The 26,294-nt window shown below is 29.4% G+C and overlaps 2 protein-coding genes across 3 annotated transcripts in view; both read left to right on the forward strand.

Annotated features, from left to right (window-relative positions):
- The window catches only part of LOC132930817 (zwei Ig domain protein zig-8-like), a 225,103-nt gene that overhangs the window by 177,401 nt on the left and 21,408 nt on the right, over positions 1-26,294 (forward strand). For both annotated transcript variants that reach the window (XM_060996891.1, XM_060996890.1), the window contains one exon: positions 22,992-23,202. In XM_060996891.1, coding sequence (XP_060852874.1) covers positions 22,992-23,202 — 211 coding nt within the window. The remainder of the gene's footprint in view (positions 1-22,991; positions 23,203-26,294) is intronic.
- LOC132930816 (ATP-dependent DNA/RNA helicase DHX36-like) overlaps positions 1-26,294 on the forward strand; it is a 242,856-nt gene that overhangs the window by 165,370 nt on the left and 51,192 nt on the right. The window lies entirely within an intron of this gene.

Consider the following 26,294-nt stretch of genomic DNA (forward strand, 5'->3'; position numbering starts at 1 on the left):
AAAACTATTACGTTACTAAGTCACGATTCGTTAATTTATATAATATTTCTCTACACTACTCGATAACGAAGACAATTTATGGTTATTATTACCTATTCAAAATGAGCACAGGTACGGAATGTATAATAATATCATAAGACGCGTGCACAAAAAAGAAAAATGCTAAATAACCGTATTTTATTTTTTTTGGTAATAAGAATAAATAGAACCTACAGGACTCGACTTATAAAAATAACTTGTAAACCCTTGTTGCGACAGTGAAATGCAATAACGTTTATATATATATATATATAGTATGTACCAATCTAATATTAATGTTTTATTTTTAAAAAGGTCAATATTAACCTAACATATTTTAGTAAATTATTTTATCGTGTTTATTTTCAGCCGAAAAAAAAATGTGCATGTACATTTTTTTAATACCAAAACAGTCGCACATTTTATTATATATTTCATATTCTATATATATATATATTCTACATGTATTCTTCGCCTAATGAAAATATATTGTTCCAAAGTGATAAATTGTCCCACGAAACACTGGTGTTATCTTATATTATTTTCAATTTGTAGTCAGATGGCCAATGGAGAGCAAACATGTGCTATAAGTAACAGGGTCGTTTTATCCATTGTACGTGTTTTGTCTTCGAAGCTTATATTTACTAGCCACAATAAGATCGCCTGCCAGACGCAATATTCAACCGCACAAGACAAATAATAGCTTCCGACGTGTATCAATACCGATCGCACGACTATGCGTTGTCTATACAGTTAATCGTTGCGTACAGTGTCCCGAAACGCCTAACTAAACACAACGGGGATTTTCTTCAAGCTGCGGTGGTGCATAAATAACCGTACGAGTTTATTATTTTTCTTTTTTTAAATCGCGAGCAGAGTGGCTGATGTATAGTGCGTCATCGTCGGTTGACATCGCGTCGAGAGACCGTATCTGCAGAGTGCAGATATACGTTGACGCGGGAAAATAACGCATACGATTCCGTCCACAATAAACCGATAGCACGTTTTATACATTTATATACGAGTATATATATTATTAATTATTTACGCGAGTAAAGTGCAGACAGTAATAACAGCGAGTGCTCGTCAATCGCCTCGGCACACGTCGGGTACTGTGTGATTAGTGCCTAAAAATTGCACGGTTTTCCGAAAGAGGCGAATGTCATTTTTTTAAATTGTGTTAATTTATGTCTGACGACTACCGCTCTACGCGATCGATATTGTAGAAAGACAGACGGGCACGAACTCGCATAAAACGATGTTTTTTTTTTCAAAACAAATGAAATGTTTTATATTGTCGTAAAATCAATATATCATTATAATATGGGTATAGGTACTCGACCACGCCGCACTGGTAATATCTAATTATGTTTAACTATATAATAATATGATGGTATGGTTAAATCACTCAAAACTCTAATCACCATCGACATCATTAATTGGTTTCCGTCATTATAATTATAATTTATCGTATAGAATCGTTATAATATCATTCATTTTATAGTCCGCTCGAATAAAAAAAAATTAATTTTTCGTTAAATTCGTATACGTACTTCGCCCCTCCATCACCGCCTGTCCTACGACCGGCCGAAAAAAGTTGGCAGTAGCTCAACAAAATATAACTACCCTCGGGGGTCCACGGCATAATCATATATTATTGTACATCATATGTCGTCGTTTGACTGAGGAATTAAATGCAATTTAATGAAGTATGTCTTTGCACGCGTGTGCGTCTGTATTTAAAGAGTGTGTGTAAACGCGAGTGTGTTATCCCGTCATGTGGGTGCGTTATAGTAATTTATGCACACCAGTGGGACAATTAGACACAGAACCGGATGCGGATATACATATATGTACACACAACCCATATTATATAATATGACATATTAAGGCTATTTACTTAATAAGCAGTCGCCTACGGCCCGAGAGCGTTTAATACACCATTATTTACACGAACGCGTCAACACGCGCGCTCCTATTATGCATTTGTGACGTGAAGTAATGAGAATTCGGGACCCGAGTGTGATTATTGTATCGAGTTCACGTTTAAAATGACACGAACGCGTCTCGTAAAATTGTTTGTTACAGTGTAATCATTATTACAGTTAGCGATTGCAATTTCCCCGAAAATGACATTCGATCGTTCCTTGTGTAGCTGTTGATCTACAATATTTTTTTACCAGATCCGGTTGGTATTTTGTTTTTCAGTCATTTAAATGGGGTCAGTAAATCATCGATGAATATTTATTGGATACTCCGTCGTTTTTTATGGTACCTAAAAATAATCGGTTATGTACTGCGTTTTATAGATTTCAATACGTAACATAATTTACAAATAAGTAGTCTGCAATTACAGAAATAACAATATTATTAGGTACCAATTTATTATTTTAACGATATTTTTACTCGTAAAAAAAAAAAAATATCATATTTTTAGCGATAGTTTTCTTCTGCGTCTTAACGAGTAGCCGCTGTCGACAACTGGAACACGACAACGCTGTAAAATGTACAAAATATATAATATATGCATATATATGTATAACACTCGCGTCGTTTAAACTTGACGTAAAACACTTACTAAATTCCACGTCGACGGCTAGTCGAGATCGGTTTTTTTTTTAAGTTTAAATTCGTAACGGTCTACGATTGCCGGTACCACCGTCGCCCGATCGCACGCGACGCTACCCCGAGAGTACCTACGGTGTCTTGCACCGGTTAAACTTTTATTTCTATAAACACGAAGAAATTCTATCCGGCGAAGTGTACTAATGAAAAAATGTTATCTCGTTGTTGTTACACGCCGACAACGACCGCCGTTAATTAAATATTGGTAACGTCGTTTGTTACGTGGTTCGCGCGCGCGAGGATGTGCGTATTATTTATGTAACACACATTACGCTCTTGTTTGCGACCAGAGACAAAGGAAATTAATCTCCTTTTCCCGTCCACTTTTCGCGGCGCGTTAAAGTGCGCGTGTGCGCGCGCGCGCGTGTGTGTGTGCTTTTTGAGACGAAGCTGTGCAGGCGATGACAGCGAGACAGTTCTTCGGGTTTATACGAGACGACGTGCGTCTGTCTACGTCGTCGGTGCTGTCTTGCAACACTCGAGTTTTAAGGTTTTCTTCGCATAATCGCGTTTGGACGTCATGTCGTCATTCGGCAACATCCGCAGGGGTGAAAACCTCTCCCGGCCCACTTCCAGTATCAATTATGCCGTTCGAGCGCTGATATTCCGTGCTCGCCGCGTTTTGTAAATTTACCATTATTTTATTTCGTATACCATTCGGGACGTGATTTGGGACACGAGTACACGACGACTCTGTTTGTTATAACATTTAAATTTAATAAAGTAATTAAGTATATTATAATATTATATAATTATATCGGGGTAAAATAAATTCAGTGCCATTGTATATTACACCTACCTGCCGCTTTCGTATCGCATTATTATGTGGTTCTACTCATCACGAATACGAAGGCAAACATAATGACTTGCGCCGTTATAACTAATAATAATATAATATTGTCTTCTAACAGATTAAAATTCAAATCAATGCTGAGATACCATAAAATTCATGTCATATATTGGTGGTATACATAACTTAAAATTAATCTCAATATGTATTTTGTGTTGTGCATAAAACATAATAATTTACGTAACGGCGACATAACATAGATATTTTTCAAGCAATTTTTGAAATATAATCCTCCTATAAATTATTTTATCGACAAAGAAAAAAACTTGCATCAATAAGTTATTCAAATAAAGACAATTAAGATAGTTTTTGAAAAAAAAAATATAATAAATCTATGGATGAATTATGCAACAAGTCTTATATTTTCAGATGAAACATCTGTTTTTATGTTTCTTTATGCTGATAGATAAAATATTTAATTATAATTAACTTTGCGGAACGTACAAATAATTTTAAAATCACAAATTATAATAAGACATTTCGAATTATAGTACCATCATTGGATGGTTATTCCCTTACGACTTAAAATATTCTCAGTAAATAAATAAATAAATATCATCGCTTAGAGTCTTAGACTATTATTGTACCACATAGCGCATATGCCCAGATTTTACAATTTTGTAAATTTCTAAAAAAATATATTTTATATGCACTATGCAGGTACAGAAAATACTAAACTACTTTAGAGGCATAAAAATAATTTAAATAATTTTAATAATTAATTTTCATATCATATTATATTATACAATAGTAAAAATATTGCATAATGCACATCAGAGGAAAAGAATGTCGAAACTAAACATTTAGTTTCGTAACAAATTCTTAACTTTTTATAGTTTTTGTATTATTTTACACAGACAACAATATAGCATTTTACTACATTTTAGTAGTTTTCATACAGTTTCTGGTTTTTTTCCTGTTTATTCTCCAAACAGAATATACAACTAGAACGTATAATCTATACCATTTGTATGGTGTAGTATATATAGTGACAAAAATAATAAAAAAAAAGTTGTTTTTTTTTGTTTTTACTGTTTATGATATGTATAAAAGTAATTTAATAAAATGTAAGTCCAAAATTAAATTTCTTGATTCAAAATTGTCTGCCAACGATAGTTAAGTCTTGTAAAGAAAAGAAAAATCATAAAAAAAACTAGGGTAATTTCAGGGTTTGCACAAAGAAAAAATATAATGAAAACACTTAGTTTCACACGCTTTATGTAATACTGTACGTTGTGCAATAGAGAGTATACAATTATTATATTATATAAAATCTATTTCTGTCTACAAAATATGTGTCTTTTTATACGGTTTCCAAGATAAATGTTGTCGTTGGTAGATAGGCATTTTTAGTAGTAATAATACTGTTATCGTCCATCGGAATATCATTTAGGCATCAGTAACAATGTGACAGATTCAACGGTCGTTTAGTCAATAAATGCCAGCGAAGGTCACGCATCATATATTTTTTCTTTTTCTTTCTTCATCTAAATTAAACGAAAAAACTTTTTAAGAAATAGATTTTTCATGGATAAGTTTTGCACAAGTCCCTCTCTGTTTTTCCATCTATTTAATAGTATTTCAATCTGAAACCTGGCACTGAGTATGCAGTGACGCTATCATCAAAACCAATCAGTAAATAAATATATATTTCGCATAATATTATAATATGTTGGTGCTATTAGCTCGAATTTAATATTATTCTTTCATCGAAATAGATTATACATTAGATAATAGATTATAAATTGATTTAACAGTTTTAATTGTGGTTTTGATCTCAATTTGTATATTTTTTTTTTGAGGAGAAGGTAGAAATAAAAAGTAATATTATTTTATTATATTTCAATTCTAATAAAACAAACTTAATTTTGTTTTATTTATCTGAGCGAATGATTTATTCTTCGCTTTTCTGATATTTTGTGTTTAATTTTGTATTAATTAAATATATTTTCACTTGTATTTTCGCTTTTAAAAAATTATCGTACTGATAAGATAATGTGGGTTTTAGAAAAATTAACAAGGTTCTATTTTTTTTCAGTTTAAACCACTACATAACAGATTAGCTGCGTTGAGAATTATATCCCAATAATAATTATTATGATATAATATATATAATATAAACTTCTATTTAAAAATCAATCGAATCATCTATTAAATATAAAATAATGAGAAATATAATTATTAAACTTGACTTGATTAAATGTTAATTATCTGTATAGGTATTGAATTCGCAGGATAAGGTCGACCGTAAAGTAATCTAATAAATGTATTTTTATATTTATTATTTACGTTTTACTACGATTACCAACACTTTTACTTTAAATTAAAAAATATTATATATTAAAACGGCTTGATTTTCTTACACGGGTATTTCAAAATGTGATACTAAAAAAAAAAACATAACGCCCTGTATACTTACCACTAACGGTTGTGTGGGCGTGTGTGGATTTTTGGAGATATCACCCCGCCAACGGCAATTATTAAAACTCGGGCCGGCCACCAGTCTTCGACTGCAAATGCCGTTATTATATTACGGTAGGTATGGAATTTGTGCCATTACTACGATATTATTATTGCTATATTGTACGACGCGGGTATTAATGGCCCGGTGGTTGAATGTGCGGCGTGCCCGATTTCACATACTCCTCGCGTATCTCCGATCTCTGCGGTCTCAACTTTCCAATGACCGGCGGGGCATGATGTGAAACCAAATAGCTGGTCTGGAGCTCGAATTGTGTGTATCCAGATATCCTATATTCTAATATTCCGACCGCGAAAAAACGGACACGAGTCCACGGTTACATAGCAAATAGTATCTTGTACGACATTAAAAATATATATATTGTATAACATATTATAATAATATATAGGTAATATTATAGGTGACACACGCACGTCCACTCCCATTTTTACAAAAAATAATGTATTTATTGAAATTATCGTTTTTAGTATAATTACTTACTAATATTATGGTCCACATTTTTACTTTTCAAACTATTTATAAAAAGTTTCCGTCGCGAAAAAAACTTCTTTTCTTTCAAATGAAAACAGACTATTTTTACTATAAATTATTAAGATGATAGTTTTTTGTTTTTTATGTTGATGTAAATATTTAAATCTAAATCAGAAACTATCTATTGGGTTTCTGAATTATTAAAATAAATGTACTACGAAATACATTAACGAAATATGTTTTTCATCAAATATGAAATATATTTAATATTTTTAATCGAGTACTTATTATACTCAACAGTTTTTACAAATTATTAAACGTTAATAAATAAACTTTAATCACTTTAATTTTAAAATTATCTTTAATAGGTGCACAAATTTAAATCTCTCAAAAACTTGGAATTTTGATATGAATTTATCAACATAAAAAAAAAAAAATGTTTTACAGGCATAGGATACTTCATAAATAATATCTGAAAAAATGTATTTCAAATACCTTTGTATACTTAAAACTCTCAAAAATCAAAATTTAAATAAATGCATTATCATTAGTACCTATCTTATTATTGGCACTGACTTTCAGCATCAGTCGACGTTCTAACGCAATAGGTTTTGCTGATGGCTTCAAGAAGATTCATCGAAAAAATAAAAAGCGTTTCTTGTCTCAAACTAATATAATAAACATTGTGTTATACGTTATAAAAACATGATAAGGTACAACATTTTTATTTATAACCTACATCAGTATACGCGCTCAAAAAGGAAATCGACTAATTTACGTACAGCACACATTCTACCTAAATATTAAATTGCGTAACAGGAAGCGTGATAATAATTTTTTTTCGGAAAACATTTTTGACTAAAAAAAAAAAATGCACGTGACAGACCCATTTAAATATAATCGTTAAATATAATGAGTTTAATCGGAATCAACATTGTTAGTATTTTTTTTTTTTTATTAGAAACGTATAAAATTCAAATTAATGACTGATGTATTATTAAATGACTAAGAGTATAATATTTATTTTGTACAAATGTAATCGACTTTAATTAATGTGATATTCGCCGAAGTATTATATATAAACATAATAATATATTATAATGCTTCAATTAGAACATTATTATAGTGTTTTCGAAACACTATGCTTTCAGCGTTCGTATATAATTAAACGGTAGTTTATTTCTCCCTTATTCCAGTGTATACGGACAATTTTATCTCAACTTATGAACGTTCATTTCCCGTCAAAAAAAAAAACACGATGAAAACAGTAACGAAAAAAAATCCATTAAACGCATTATACCCGTTTATTATATTGTGGTCTCCGCGTATAGTAATAATAATAATAATAATAATAATAATAATATCTTGTTATTTATCGCACTAGATCAAATAAATTCTAAACTGCATTATAATAGCCAAGACCGTCCGTGCCCTCGTCTGTTTTCCAGTAAAATCACTACTGTACATATACGCGCCGTGATCAATATATTACACACGGACTTGGTGGTCTAACGACTTCCAAGGACTCTACGCGCCACCACGCCTACGAAACGGCTCTAATGTCCAAGTGTTATTATGTTTTAGTGAGTTTCCATCCCATTTTGCAATTGATGTGCCAAGAAAAAGAACGCTTTATAAATTGACTATTGTTATATTCATAAATACAACGCGCGCGTGTGTGTGTGTGCGGTGATGCTGTGTGATCCCCGAGAGGTGTGCGCATCAAGACGTGTATAGTACAAACAGGATGAATGTACCCTCGATAAACGATTATGTCAAAACGATATTATTTATTTTCCGCGGAGAACGCGCGCGTGCGATATTTATTTATGCAATTCAAATTATATTCTTTATTACCGCCGTTCGAATACGTCTTCGCGTCGATATTTAATACTGCTCGCACTATTATTTCTCGCCCGCCGACGTTTATTATTTTTATTATTATATCATCATATTATGCTTCGGCTTTTGGGTAAAGACCACGTCTAAAATTAGTTTTATATTTTGTTCTATAAAACGATTATAACACTAGACGCGTAACTATTTTATGCGCTGTCCGACATTTACAAGTCGTATTAAACCGAATTGGTTATGTTTATTTTATCAACATATACGCAACTTTACGTCTCTCTATAAACATATATTATTATAATATTATAACATGTTTATAAACCGAGTTAACGGTGTCGTTGTGATGTGATGATCAAGAAAAAACTTAACCATAGAAATATACTTCGTCCGTATAGTTATTCATCAATACAAGAGTTCAACTTGATTTTATTACGATGTGAAACCACTTCAAACACGTACACGTCTATAAAATATATGAACTTTGAAGAGGAAGAAAAAATATGCACTGTATTCGTTTTAAGTTATTTAATTTACGTGCGCCACTCCAGCAGTAGGTATAAGAGAAATATAGACCGCAAATTACATCTTGTTTTTATTATTTGATCCTAATGTTTATAAAATAGTTTGTCAATAAAACATATAAGGTAGCTTAGTCGGCTTCTGAAAGTATTTTTACTTAGAGGATTCAACATTCTGTGTTTTTATTTAATGAAAAATACTTATAAATAATATAAGTATAATATATATAAATATTTATTATCAGTGAATAACTTATTTACAAGCTTCAAGTAATTACATAAAAGTAAGAGCACATTTATTCTTAACACTATCGCATTTTCGCGCTTAATTATTATCAATTTAACTTTTATATTATGTTAAAAGTAAAATAAAATATAATTTTAAAAAATGCGTATTTATTGCAATTTGATATTATTCATAACAAATTTAATAATATTATAAAACATACTTCGCTCTAATTTATTATTATACTAAAATTAATAATATTTACCTTCATAATAAAAACAACCATATATGTACGACGTTGTATACAAATAAATATAATAATATTTTATAATATCACTTTCATTAAAATATATATTATTTAATATTCATTAAGATAGTATACATTCCTACTGGTCTAGACATTCTCCGAATATAATTAAATAAAATTTATTATTTCATTGTTATGAAACAGTATATACATGTTTATGGACATTGTCGAATGTATTCCGACTAATCAATAACAAAAGGCGTGTATTTTCAAGAAAATGAAAAGCTTCTCTGGAAAAAATCTCAATATTAGTTATTACCACTCCAGACCTGCTGATGAGAGGTCTATGGAAGAGGTGTAATATTATTTTTTTTCACTTTACCAACGAAGTTTTTAAGGCAACCAAAGTTTTTGGATTACTACCACGAAGAACGTCACGGGCCCCAACATGATTTATCGTTTTGCGACTTTCAATTATTTTCTTACCAGCCATGTAGGTCTGTGAAACATCTAATGATGCGGGAAAATCATAATAGGTTTTAAACACCCTGTGACTCTTAGAATTGTATTAACAGCTATTGATTTTTATTATATGTATATTTTTTTGTGCATTTATTTTAATCTTTATATTTGAGTTTTTATTTAATATATTCAATTTAATTTTTAAGGAATTAAAATTTTACAATCAAAATGTCAAGTCATGAAACTTTTTATTTAAAACGAAACAAAAAATAAATCATTCCAAAAGATATTTTCATTGGTAATGCGAATTATGATTCGATAGTTAAATAAAAATTAATATTCATTGTCATCAATTTAACTCTTATATTTTTCTCAGTAACTATAAACGGCACTAAATGTTATGAAAGTTTTTATAATATCATTAAACAAATCTATCTATTTGAAATTTGAATATTTCGAATTAATTTTATACAATCTTAAGCTCTAAAATAACTTAAAATTGTATTCATAATACAACTCTAAATCTGTAAATATCATCAATTATTAAAATACAAACCACCCTTAAATAAGAACACTTGTTTAACAGTACAAATTATCTATGTTCTTCTATGGCCTATAATATTTCAACGATATTTCGTCTCCGATTAGTACCTAACAAAAAATTACTCTCTACAAATAATTAAACAACCGTCAATAAAGGCATCCATTATTATAACGTATTATTTAATTAACTCGTAATAGCCAATACTATATACTATAATTATATTCGGATCGATGAAAAAGAAAATAACGAAAAAAACAGTTATCATGAATGCATATAAATATATATATTATCGTAGTTCTGAAATATCGATATTAAAATTATTAATTTGTACACCAAAAAATTAAGGCTGCATATACCCATAATGTTTAGATTACGTCTTCAAGTCATTATTAAACAAATCACAGATTTTACGGAGTTTTGGATATATTATAGGTTACGCATATCACTTTTTAATATTAATAAATATTTCTATACTAAGAAACTTAGTATTTTTATGCAATTGTACCAGTGAACTGGACATTGTTTATTATAATTTTTGGCCACAGTCGTTCGTGATTTATTAAAATATTTATTTGTTTATTCTCACTTGGTACGTTTACGCAATAATTTATCATGGCATGTTTTCTTGTAAATATTTCTTATACTTAAACTATGTGTAAATGTAAAATAAAATTTAATGAGCGCAACCATTAAACTGAGCTTTTAAATCAGTCATTATTTTACTTTTAACTTCGGAGTTTCTTGGTGGTAGGCACATTTTAGATAAATATAAATATTGATCATAATACAATATTAATAATGTCTTAAAACACAACAATCTTTCTCTTTCTTTCTTCTTTTGAATTTCCAGCTCATTTCATTGCAAATTTATCGTATAACTTATATTTCAAACAACTCCTTAGTTAATTATACTTGACAAGTATAATTATAATAAGTAATATACGCATAATATACTCTCAATTAAACACCAAGAAACGTCATAAAAAAAACCTCAAATACCATGCCCATGCGATTTTCTTATTGTCTTTAATATATTATAATATCAATCAATAACAGACGCGAAACACTATACGTTTATGTACATTTTGTATTTAAAAATACTTTGAGAAACCGGTAAAACTTTTGCACCCGTCCCGATTCAATATTCAAAAAAAATTAATAAATAGTTTTATAGTTATTATAGATTTAATACGACGATGAGTTTTATTTAAACCTTTTCAACTTGTCATATGCCTAAAATGTAATATAACCCAGTGGCTATACCCAACAACGGTATTCTGTCGTGTTGTAATTTATAGCATTAAACCTGGCAATGATTCGAATTTGGAAAATTATTTATTGTAATATCCTATCATATTAACACGGGCTGGCCATATTTTAATCATCGCAACTGGGTCTCGAATGTCTATCTGACATCCCAGGAATTATTATCACGAATATTGTGTGGTACCTATACCATAATTATTGTTAATATTACAATATCAGTGGTGTACTCATAAATTGCGTTATAATAATAATATTTACTGTATGTATACCTATAAATACTCTGATTCTCTTAACAATAGTGACGTAGAAAAACATTATAATATTTTATCATTTTCACGGATTTTGAACCGTAATGAATGATTAATCACGTGTTGAGTTCGGTCCAATTAATAAATTACAGGTATTTCAGGATAAGCTATCCATTATTATATTGATGATAAATGGCTGAAATAAATATAATTTCATAATTTTTTTTTTTTTTTTTTTAATGTGGTTAATCATTGTCAGGTAAACGGTTTCCGGAGAGATTCGCTTCCGATACGGTGGTAAGCGCAAAGAGTGAATAAATAAAAACGTTTTAATTCAATTTGCATATCTTGGACTGTATCCAAAATTATATTATGTCCAGATCCGAGACAGTGCCAAGATAGTTTGACCGTTCCAATCATCCATGAAAATCTATCTCAATAGGTTAAAATATTCTCTCTTTGTACCCATTCACGCCTTGGCTTGGCTTGGCTTGGTTACTTTCTTTATTATTTTCTTCGCGCGCTCGTTTTATGGTTCATAGATTGTTTTATTCTATTAAAATGCCGAGGTTTTAAACTTTGTTTGCAAATAAGTTAAAAAAAACAACAAGGAGTTATTTATTATTTTGTTAAACTTATAACGAATGAAAATTTTCAACAGCACCTATCTATAAAATATGTTACTTGGTAAATATTTATATTGTCAGAAATTAAGTAAAAGTCAATATAATATTGTAAATATTAAGCAGTCAGCATATATTAGTTTAAAAGAATTAAAATAATGATACTTAATAATTTAATGATTACATGCAATAGTTAAAACAATAGAACTAAGTAAAAATAAACTAACTGCAAAGAATACCTAATACTTATATAAGTCTTTTTCTTGTTTATGTGAAAAAAAATGTTAGTATTATTAATATATTGGAAATAAACCTCTTATACGATGATGATGAAACCTTAAGTCTAATTAATTATTAAAAAATGTATTTTATAATTAAACAAGTACGATCTATTTTAAACCAATAAAATAAATACCTATTTATAGTACAACCATTACATTGTAGTATAAATGTAGTTTTAAGTTTTAATATAATAATATAATTTTTCCCGTTATACATATGTTTATTCGTAATGCATTTACTATAAATTATAAATTTGATAAACACTTTAAAGAAGTACTATTCAACATAAAATATAATATTGTATTGCTTTACATTTCAGTATAATAACAATAATATCTATCTTTAAATTAAAAAAATAATAATTAAGAGTGTTTATGTTTTATATAACTTTGTATATTATTATGTATAGTTATCTATAATATCGTAAAAATATAACAATAGAGATTTCATTAATAAAATGTATAACAATAAATAAACCTATTTTGTGAGTTATTTGTTCGCGTTGTATAAAATCATCACTATAATGATATTGCCATTTCACGTTGTTAATATGGCGTATCCATCATGAAATAAAACAATGATGGAACCAAAAAAATTATTCTAATCACATCAACATATTGAAACGTAATAATTTCGTAACAATTCCAATGATTTACCCTATATAATTATCAATATATAACATCCATAGACATTCCATTAATATAGAGTTTAACGTACCTATTTAAATAAGTTTTCACGTCATTGCATGACAAGATGATCAGCGGTTATTCTAATTAAACATGATCGGACTTCTTCTAGGCAAATATCAATGACGCGTTAGTGTGTTTAACACAAATTTGATTGACAACACTCATTAGGCCGAATTTAATCTCATAAAACGCTCAAAAATAAAAATCACTACATGCGTGGTTAAATAAAAAAAAGTGAAAGAGCAAAAAGAGGTGAGAAAAGGGTGAGAGAGAGAGAAAAAAAAGATGGGAGGGAGAGAGAAAAACCTTAATACATTTGATCAAGTTAAGTGCCTTCGTTTTTAGAAATCTTTCTATGATTGATAGCAGTAGAAAACTTTTGACGGCTGAATGAACGAAATCAGCGGCAGTGAGTTACCCTCCTGCATACCGATCTACTTTGAGTTTATAGAAGAGATATTGTTATAAATTCGACAATGAGATTTATGTTAAATGGCCGAGAGTGTACTGGGAGCCGTAGTACGATAATGCTTCTTTCTTCCGACAGGAAGCACGAGACGTGGTACGCTGTAAGGAAAACTTTCTTCATCGATTATCCAGTAATACAACGGCAACGTGATTTTATGATCCTTGAGCCGGGTATTACCGTGTCACTTCCGGGGTTTTTTTTACACAGATTATGCAAACATTGGAAGTTTTTATATTATGGTTAAGTTGTAGGTGAATCCAAAATAAAGTCCATAATTTTTAACCACAGTGCAGGGCTTAGGTATACATAAAAAAATATATTCTTGTAAATCGTCAAGATTACATTTAGCTTACAACTTAATATGTATACATAATACATATATTAAGATCTCTGACATATTAATGAATATCGCCATAACTCCTGAGTATATACAGCATGTTATGCATATTTTATCATTGAAAAGGATGAGATCAAACAATTTTATTTAATAAAAAATACCTAATAAAAATGTAAGTCATTACATGAAAATACACGAAATTACTAAAGTGCATACTGAAATAAAATAAATACACAAAACAAAACTATGAAGAAAAAAATGATTGTCCAAATGACGAATACAATTTCAGAACTATTTAATATACTTTTAATCGGTACTATTCTGCAATATTTGCTTAATGTAATTTTTCATGGTTTTACAAAAAAGTCGATGAGAGAATTAAATCTCTAAATATATTTTTAAATACTGCCAAAGTATTAAAAATAACAAAAATTATTTTTTTTAAATTATGCAATATAATTTATTTAGTTATACTGATTATATTTAATAAAAAGCTAAAGAAGATAAAAAAAAAAGTACTCTAAAAGTATTTACTGAAAAAGCTGAATTATGTTGTCAAAAAAGCTTACAGAAAAAATGTATACTTTATTTTTATCAATTTATTTTTTATGAAAAATAAATATTTGTTTAGTTTAAACATAAACCTTAGTACAACAACCTTAGAACAAAAATTAGTTTCGTTTTCATTAATTACATTATTCACTAATTTTCCGAGATTTTTCCTCATTGTTATGTTAATCAAACCGACAGTAGGTAGGTAAATGGTTGTTATTTTACATTATTTCTAAGAAGCATTTCAATACTGTAGTGGTATCCCGAGAAATTTCAAAACACACATTCACTCGACACTCGCAAACCATTACGGTGAACAATCCGTATAAACGTTCGCCACAAATTATGTGTAAACCTTGTAAAATTTGATCGAAACACGTCTGTGAGCGGTGTACAACTCGAAACGATTTTCAATCTCAAATCTCAAATAATCAGCTACAAGTGATTTGAATAAATAAACGCCATTTAAAAATTCAACGGCACTACATGACTAAAATATCGTCTCTGCGGCGGTCGGTACCTAGGTACGTGCGTGTGTCAGTGTGAATTATTATTATCGCGGTGCTCCTCGACAGTCGCTCTATTAATAAGTAATCGTACAATTATTCAAACAATAGTGAACAACAGTTTGATGTTATCTTGTGAATTTGACGGAAACGCGCGTCGAGTCCCCGAGGACAGCCGCGGTGCCGTGTGCCGGCCGGTATTGGCGGGTATCGGAAAAACGCTATATTTTTATATCCACCCGACGAGACGATCGGATAATGATCGATAGCCAAAGCTTTCGTGTAGAGTAGCCCCCGACTGTAGACGGCGCGCAGAAAAACCACTGCAAAATAGAACCGATCGTGTACATCGTCGTCGTCGTTATTACTATTACTATTATATTATGATAGTATGAAACGTATAAAAGTTCAACGACTCGGCGATGACTTCAGTCCATCAAACACACAACGCCCGAGATTAAAATCGCGATCACGTCGTGTACGCCGAGTAGAACATAATATAACACGCACTTATAATGTGTACATATTATTACCGTCGCTGCAGTGTGTACATATCATATTTTATAATTCATACACACACACACACACACACACACACTGTGTTAATAACGTTATAATTATTATGGCGTGTTTGGAATCCGATCCGACGTCATCAAAGAATATGCGAAACGTGACGGATCCGATCAAACTTTATAACATTACCTACATTATTATGATGCGCATGATATTTTCTCGTCGGAATGAAAAAATAAAATTACTAGTGAAAACCGTATACGGCTGTCTCGCCACTGCGTAGCTATTATTCGGCGGCGTAGGACGACGTACAGCGCGCCAAAAGTCTGATAATAATATTTATAAAGCATTCGACGGCACGGCGGTAACGTATACGTATTTAGGTAGCCGTTCGAGTTGTTTGACGGCGACATCGAGCGCGCGTGATTTTAACGTTTCCGGATGTATTCAAAACTCACATCGCCACAACTTACACGGGTTACCGCCTGCAAAGGATAGACGCCGAAACTCCTCTGTATCTCTGTCTCGGCGTCTGCCCGTTTCTTTGCCCTCACTATACGATCACACACGCGCGCGCGATTTGACGTACACGTAGTTTGTGAAAATAAAAGTATACGTATAATTCGCGCAAACTGTTCTCAATTTTTTTTTTTCTACTATAATTTAGTAATATTTACTATGATAACGCACACCGTCCAATTTCGTTTATTATTATTATTATTATTATTTTTCTAGTTTAATCTGCTACGTGCTCTGATGTCCTACACCAATAACATATATAGTACACGATAAAGGATACTACGGCGTAGGCTTATGTACTAGGATAACAATTGCCCATAATATACGATGATAACATGACGCGCAATATAAGAATACTACGACGTAGAAATAAACATATTACCAAATAATGCGAGAGGGGTAGCTATCGTACCGAAACGGCATTGTGTCGGGGGTCTAAAAACGATAACAAAACCCATTTTTGACTCTAACCCTCAGGACCGGGAGATGAACGAATCCAGCGATGCATTAACCTAACCCAACCATAGGCCTACAATTATAACATATTATAAACATATTTTTAATCGCATTTCGAGTTCTGGGAACTCGGACACAGTGATTGCGGTTGACCTCCTGTGCGTGGGCAGATCGCCACCGGATGTCGTATATTGAGATTAATCATCGCACGTGCATCCTGAAATGCGTAATAGTGTGAGAACAAATGACGCACTTAGGAATAGGCCAGAGGGTACATGGGTAGTAGGTCGGGGGACACAGACTATATAAGGGGGCCCCGGAGAGGACTCCTGCAGACGTGATTTACCAGAGTTAGCGCAAGCACCTTCACGTCAGTCTACATCAGAAATCCATCATTTGGACTTAGGATATTTTCAATTAATTAAATAAACGACACTTAGAAATATTTCTACACGACCTGCAATTTCGACGACCAGTTACTGGCCCACTACAAATCTCAACTCTCGATTTTACCACCTTTTAGGCGCTGACACGACGTGACCATTATAATGTGTACGCCACTCCGCTGAATTGGTTGTTAATATTGTTATTGTATATTTATTAATATTGTTTTGGTTTTTTTTTACAAAAATATGAATCTTTAAAATTAAGTGATAAGAAGGTTAATTAATATTGTAATAAATACTTTTTATTAATTCTGCTTTTCACAAACCGCATAATACAGGTATATTTTTCGATTTAAAAATAGTATGTTCTATTTAAACTTTCAATTTCAAAAAAAAATTATAATGATATTTTTATTAATAATTATAGTTTGACTGATTTTGATAAAATTCTGATAAGTTAATGATTAATGTGATTGTTGTTTATACTATAAATTTACTAACATTATTATTTTTAACTCTGATAATTCATAAGGTATTATATTTTAAATCATAAACTTTTTAAATATTGAATTTAGATTTTAAAAAATCTATAAATCCAGTCAGACATGTGTTTTAGTTGGTAAAATAAGGGTAAGAGTCAAACATCGTTAGTTGAAAATATACAAGTGGTTGACATACTCAGAAATAAAGCATGGAAGTATTTGTAAAGTTCGTGTGTTTAAAAAAAAACTAGTGTAGTTGATTATTAAAAACTATTGCAGTACAAAAATAAAACCTTAGTAGTGTGTTTTGCAGAGTCTTCTACGCATTCCAAGTCTTGAATAATATCTAATTAAATCGATATTAATTTACTTCACACATTTTCAAATTATGGAACGAAATTAGATATTATAATTTGGTATTATTATTATTATTTCTTGAGAGACCAATAGTGATATACTGATATTGGTCGTAAAACAATATGAAAACAAATTATTTATTATACTGGCACCTGCCTTGTTCACACTCTAACAAGTCTAACACAATAACTTGGGCAATTTAAAATCATATCTACGCCTGAAAAAAAAAGATTTTTGTTATATTGTGAAACTGAGTTTAATGTTATACGCGGTATAGATGGTAAAGCATGCTGGTGTAATCTACGAGGGGCGTACCAAATATCTTAATTAAAACCGTTGCAGGGCTAGTTAAAATTTAGGGGCATAAAAATATAACAGTAGATTTATTACCACGACCTCCGCCGCTGTCTGGAGACTTTCCGTTAACCGCGGTTTACATCGACAAGCGGTGGCGGCGGTGACGTATAATAAAAAATTAAAAACACACGCAGACTGAAAAGCCTAAGCGTTGAATCTAATTGTTACGTCATAAACGGTTATATTAATAATATCATTTATATTATTGTAATTATTGCGTTCCGATGACGACAATGACGACGACTATTATATAGGTACTACGTGTGTACGAAAAACCTACGAGGAAATCACTAGAGCGTAGTCGACTCATTCACTTTATTTTTGTTTTATATTTCCATTATTTTATGTATTCTCCGAAAAAAGAAATTGCTGTTGTTCTTTCGCCTACCAGTTGTCTCGTTGAAACCTGCTGCCGAATAAAAGAAATCCCTCCTTTCCAGCTCTTTTTTTTTTTTTTTTACTAGTTCACAGGAAAATAACATTTCAACACCTTAACACTACCGCGGCGTTCTATACACGCGCTTTACGAAAAAGTCAGAAAATTATTATTGCTTTGAGTTTGCGTAAAACCGTCACAATTCGCAATACGTTTAGGTACCGCACCGTACGTAAAATGATCCGTACCAGTCAGTGAAAATGTGAAATATTATTGACGACCACGGCGAGCCAGGTACGTGCGCCGAAGCCAACACGTCGCATACAAATACTGCAAACCTATAGAAATTCAAAAAGCTCTAATGTTATCTGTATTTGATAAAAATAAACGTATATACCGGAAATATAGATTATTAATGTATAACGCTATTTTCAAAAAACATATTATGTAACTACACCGGAAATGCAATCAATGAATTTTACTGAAATAATATCATTATTATTGTGACGGTCGTCCGTATATAAATAGAGTAAACGGTTTGTATATTTCTCAAATACTAATAAAATGATCACGTTGATAAATTATTTATGAAAAAAATGTTATATTCCAGTGACCCTAAACTCAATATCCAACTGATACTACTAACCATTAATCAGGAAAAATCGTATGTGTATGGGTATTTGGGTAATTATGAAGAAATAATTAAACTTATTATTTATATTTATTATTAAGGGTTATGGGTTGATGTCTTGATGACAAATCAAATTCGCCATGCCCATAATGTTATTTTAGGGAATAATTCAATATAGTTTTGTAAAAGTGATGGGCAATGGTGTATATTTTTTATAAAATAAACCAATTGATAAAATATACTTTGTCACCCTCGCCACTAGTGTGGTACATAATTATCCAGCCAATCAGAAGTGCAGTGACATATACGCGCAACGGAAGAAAAATATTTTTTTTAAGATTATATGAGTTGTAATAATCGGATAAAATTTTTTCTAAACAAGTAAAAACAGGGAATAAATTTACAAGAGAATATACTTAAAATTTCAAAACAAATAAAATATGACATATTATAAGAGTAATGCAATTTCGTATAATTTGCGTTCAAACTGTGTGTATAAAAATGTAATTACTAAAAAACATATTATATTTTGTTATACTACGCTATACATACAACATACAACGCAGCGTTGTAAAGGGTGTAAAGGGAATTTAAAATATAAAAATAAATTACTACTAAAAATGTATATTCTGGTTTTTTAACGAATAACGCCAAAAATGTTTCTGAACCGAAATTTAGTTTTGCGTAAGATGCATTATACTATTGTACAATATGTTGATTTTATTTGGAAGTGAAACATTATTAACGCATAATAGTTTTGGAAACCCATTTGATAAATGCTTTATATTATAATAATGCCTTATAATTTTGCGAAAAACTCGTTCGACACGTGACTTAACCGTTGTTGAACTCAGAATTGTCCTCAAATAAGTTTGTCTATAAATGGTACAGTACTTGTGGTCGGCGGTGTAAGTTTATGTGTGTGTCACATAAAGTATAATGGATTTTCTCGATTATATTTTATGCAACAGCCCGTTGAATTCTGATGACGACAATAGCGCGATTGGTAGATGATGACATAGAATTGTCAGCTCAAGTATACGTACAACATCATAACGATAACTCAGATTTTACATTTTTCAAAAGTAAAATGTATAAATAACAATTTTAATATTCGAATCACGTGCAACTAATTTAAAATACGTAAAAAAAAAAATAAACATCATGATTACCAAATTAGATACTTATATTCCTCCTTTATAATTATTAATTTTATATTTTTTATGTGTAATTTTCAACAAAAAATAAAATGAATTTGACTATTTTGGGTTATGTTCAGTGTTCACTCATTTTGACATTATCTTACTCAGTTCACTGTTTTTAATCATCGATATTGATTACCTGTCCATAGGACCTTAGTTGCGTTAATGCCGTGAGTATGTCGGTCTGTTGTATTAGAAATGTGTGGTTTTCTGTCAACATATTTCAAATGGATTATGATGGAAAACCTTATCGTTGACTTGGTGTTATCTATTGAGAATGTATGTTTATATTTCACCTAAAAGAAGATTCTACGGACGTAATTTTGTAGGGTTTCTGCCAGACTATTCGACTGTATATATTATGAAACTTGGGTATGGTTATGTCTTACACCTCTGCAAGTGTTGTTAATCAAACTATGTATGTTACATTCATTATTTTACGAATAATAATAGAAACGATTATAAAATATTAAAAATGTTGTAGAGCTTAGTAATAATTATACGATGTTGAGATAAATCAAGATTTTTCTATATTTAAAAATAATATAACAAGGTAATATGTTTATTGTGTTCATTCTACTTCTTAAAATCAATAAGATATTTAAAACAAAAATTAAATAAAAACGACAAAAATATTTTTAAATCTTCATGAATGAATGACTGTCTATAATTTAATAGAAATAAAATTATTCGATTTTATAAAAATATTATTTAACTGTTTAATAAATCATTGACAGAGTAAACCTATTTTCTAAATATTAATATTTTATTGAAATATCGTTAGGTACCTATACCTATTATTATTATTTCTAAATAATTTGCATAAAATATTTAAATTAAAACAATTAAGTATAATATAATAAAAATGTATGACTGTAAAATAAAATAATTTCCATAAATAAATTATTGTTTAATAATATGATAAGAAAATAACCAACTACGCAAATCATTAAGATTAAAAATACACAGTATCCTTTATACTAAATATTTTTTTTTATATATTCAAGTGACCGAACTGGAAAAGTTTTTTATAGATTTTTTTCTTTGAATTCTTGTTGTTTTCAACTTTTTCTGAGGATTTCAAATTTACCTCTCTTCTTTTTTTTCATTCTCGACAACTACAAACACATTAAACATACACGAGCACGTCGGCACATCTGCAGTTGTTCTTTCATGTTGAAACAACTTCTGAGGCTTCATTCCATTTCACACCTGCTCTGCTCAAAAATATTTCCAAATCGTTTGGTTCAAGTAGAAATGTTAAAATATACATAAGAGCTTTATTCGTATGTTTCAAGTTTAGTATTTTCTGAAATTATAAAGTTAATATTGTATTATTACTGTTTTCTTTTTCTTTTACGAAAATATCGATTTACCCTTTATATCTAATCAAATAAGAAACAAGTTGTGTATACACTGACTTCCGTTCCTTCCAAGCCGCTACAAATAGTAAAATAAAAATCTTCTAATTCGTTTTATTTATACCCATACACACATATATTTAAATTTATTTAGTTTTATAATTACAAGTTTAAATATAAATTTGTATATACTATATTCTATTATATTTTAATAACAATTCAGTCTTAAACTATCAAAAGTATTAAAAGTTAAAAATAATTTAGAATTAAATAATAAATATCATGAACCTGCAAGCGTTTTATATTATAGGTTAAATATTTAAATATTATTCGCACTGGATGGATTATAATATTATATTTTCCATTTATAGAATCCATACAATATTATAATCAATAAGGAAATATATTATCTCTTTGTTATTTTAATAAAAAAAAATTAAATGAGTGAAGGAAATTCAAAATAAACATTGATTATAATAATATGTAATTATTATTATATTAGGTATCCCCCAATGAATGTTTTATGTGTGACAATGGGTGGATCATCGTTGACCCACATTGGTCTGTGTAAATATTTAACTATAATATGTAGTACTCTATAATAGTAACATAGCTTTAGTAACCTATAATATTTATAACCGATGATAAAACATTATTATTTTACAAATATTATTGTATTTTTCGTATACAAACTCCAAATAGCATATAGTTCAGTGTTATTAAAAAAATATAAAATAGCAAAACAAATTATATATTTTAGATATTATGTTCAAATGTCAAGAAAAAAAAGTAACTGCGTTCTCTTTACGTATTGTGCTCATAAGACGAAGTTTTTCGTATTTTAATGGAATATCCAATTAAAATAGATAAATAATCATTAATATAAATTAACTAATATTCAGTTAATAATATTTAATGAAAATAAATAATAAAAGATATTTCCAATAATTATAGTATATACTAATACATAGTGTATAATCATTGATTAAATATACCTGTATGTTTAATCAGCGGTATAATAATATCATTATACCTTATGGATCACGAATGACTGTTTTCTATTTAAAATGCTAAATGTGTTCCAGGTATCGTGGATTCGACATCGGGACATACATCTTCTCACGGCGGGAAGGTACACATACACAAGTGACCAACGGTTCGAAGCCATTCATGAACCACATTCAGAAAACTGGTCGTTAAGAATAAAATATCCACAAAAAAAAGATTCTGGTATATACGAATGCCAGATAAGTACAACACCGCCCATAGGACATCCTGTATACTTAACCGTGTTAGGTAAGTCGATAATAAACTATTATGTTGTAATATAAATTACAAGACATATTTTAGTATGAATGTAGTGGTAGATTTCATAATATTCTCTGTGAAATCGGCATACAATAACATCACATCAAGGTATATCTAAAATAAATATTTAAGTATATTTAGTGAAAATCGCAAGTTGAAAAATATAAGCATTATTGTTTTTTTACAATTATGCATTAAATTAAATAAATTCTCAAGAAACCTATTGCTAAGCTATTTATTTATTATATATTCAGTCCACTATAACGATATTCATTACATTTAATTTCGAATCCTAAATAAAGCAAGAAAAACGACAACCATTGATATTCCAATAAATTATATGTTCATTATTTGTTTTATACTTTTATACTGTATCGCTCTAGCAAATAATTATAATAATCAGTTCTGATTAAATATTTAAATTTATACTGATCTGTAAGGATTTAGTTAAAATCTCGAGTAATTAATAATAAAAAAAAACTTTATAATTGTAGAGTACAAAAACATAATAATATTATGCTAGTTTCTTGTAGCAAGTAAATAATTAAGTTGAATTTAAGATAAACAAAATATTCTACACAGAAAATAAAACGACTAAAAGTATTACCTCTATGCTATATTATAATAAAAATAAATAGCTTATAAATGTAATATAAATATTATTTTTTTTAAATTGTTGCAAAGTCGTAATAATTACAATTTGTATACTATAAAAACTTTTATTATTAACTTACTTAAATTAACACTAAGAGTTCAATAGGAAACTCGTTTAAGAAGAAATATAACTGCTGAATTAACTATTCTAAATTAATAGCATTATAACTTTTGAATACGCGGCAAGTACTGCGAATACGCATAATAAAACGTAATGCAATAATATAATGTATTATTTAGCATGAATTAAAATTATTATACATACTATTTAATAACGTTATGGTCTATTTATGGAAGCTGTTGTCGTGTATTTTATTTAATGTTGCAATAATATATAGTACTTTATTTTTAAATGCTATTTTAAGAACATTCTGCCACACATAATATTGGCGTTAAGGAACAAATATCGATTAATCACCCTTTTAATTTATTAATGAAAACCATTAAATCCACGAGTTAGTAAATATATTGCCTTCAAAATTCCGAATAAAATCGTGTTGATCGACTTTAACGTTATATGGATGAATATTAGACCTATGCTCTATATATCTATTGACAATAATGTAATGTGACTTTTCGATCAATTCGTGACTATATATAATATATATATATACCTTTAGCGATAGTATGGAGATCGGTTGGAGAAACCCCTACTGGTCTGAATAGTAAACATTGTATAATACAGTTTATTCATCGATATTCCTTTTCTATCTACGAGTACTAACCTTAAGAAAATAAATGACCCGTTAATAATATTGAATATAATATATATAAATTTTATATAATAAATATATATAATATATAATATATACAAATTCAGAATGATTTATTTATCAGCGTTCATTTGCTCAATAAAATTGTATGTTTACTTTTCATAGCAAATAATATTTTGAATTTCTTATTTATAAAAAAAAAATCAAGACACTGCGGAGACAATATTGTGGCTACGTCTTGATTATGTCCGAATTTGTATGATATTGTATACGAATATTATACAATATTAACGTTATATAGAACATTATACAAACTTATAAATGTATACTTATATAGAAGATAAAATATTTAAAAAACTTTTATTATTTTCAATAATATTTCATAACGATATACCGGCAGATTATATTACAAATAATAATGGAAAAAATGTATAAAATATATTTTTAAAAATATTTCCATCGTTTTAATAAAACCTGTAAGTATCTTAAAAATTATATATTTTTACAGCGGTGACTCGTCCATTGTCTTTCGTAAAAATCTATAATACTCTATAGTCGTTGAAAACGTCTCTACGAATATATTATTATAATAATATACCCTCGGCGGTTTATCAAAATATTCTGCAACACAATAGAAATAACAAACGATTCTTGGCATTTAAATAAATTAAATCATTGCATCGATTCTAGATATTACACACACACACATATATATATATATATCGATATGAATAAGTATATATATTATAGTAACACGAAAACACATGCACGGATGGGGAAACAAGTTGAATGTAAATTAGGAGACCCCGTTATCCGATTAAACAAACTGTGCGCGAGTCAGTATTATCGTATGGGGACACACGAGCGTGACTCGGATCCTCGGGAAACTTTTTTTTTTTTACGTTATATCTTTTTTTTTCACTAGATAAATTTGCATGTGACGATATAACCTGGTCTCGGGGGATGAAGTAAAAAATGCGATGCTAAAAAAAAAGTTTTCTTTGGTTTAATGTAACCAATAAATCTGACGACAACCTATGGGTGAGCGGATCCTTTCAACGGAGAAAATGATCATTCACAATCATTCACAGAATTTGTTTCGTTAAATAGCTCATGGGGAAATTAATTAATTTGTTCTATGTATAAAACAAAAATTCCACGTAACAGTTAGTATTCAAGCTATTCATACTAATTTTCTAATCAGTACGGGTGAATAGACAATGTGAATTACAAAGAATTATTATATTAACATTACTAAATTCAAGAAATATAATATATTATATATATATTGTTGTCATAGTTTATAGGTATTTATAAATAAGTTTAAACTGTTTAAAGCGTCTCGTTAAGTTAAATAAAAAATGATTCAGCACGTACTACATTACGTATTGTAGGTCAGGACAGTAAATATTTCTAAAAATATGTAAAATATATTACAATAATGTGTTGAAACTTGTAGTTATTTTCAATTCAACTTTTGTTGACTTTTTTCGTGAATGTGCTTTTTACCGGCATTTTTTACCATATACATATACAATAAACAGACATATTCTAATATAGCGAACGTAGGTACCAAGAAATAAAAAACTGATTCCAGAGGTACTTTAACAGAAAATAATATTATACCTTTTATAGGAAATTCGAAGACAATTTCTGATGAAAAACGGATCCGGGATTTTCAACCCTCTAAATAAGTTTATCAAACTCCGATTA

The sequence above is a fragment of the Rhopalosiphum padi genome, chromosome 4, assembly GCF_020882245.1.
Source record: "Rhopalosiphum padi isolate XX-2018 chromosome 4, ASM2088224v1, whole genome shotgun sequence".
NCBI lineage: Eukaryota > Metazoa > Arthropoda > Insecta > Hemiptera > Aphididae > Rhopalosiphum > Rhopalosiphum padi.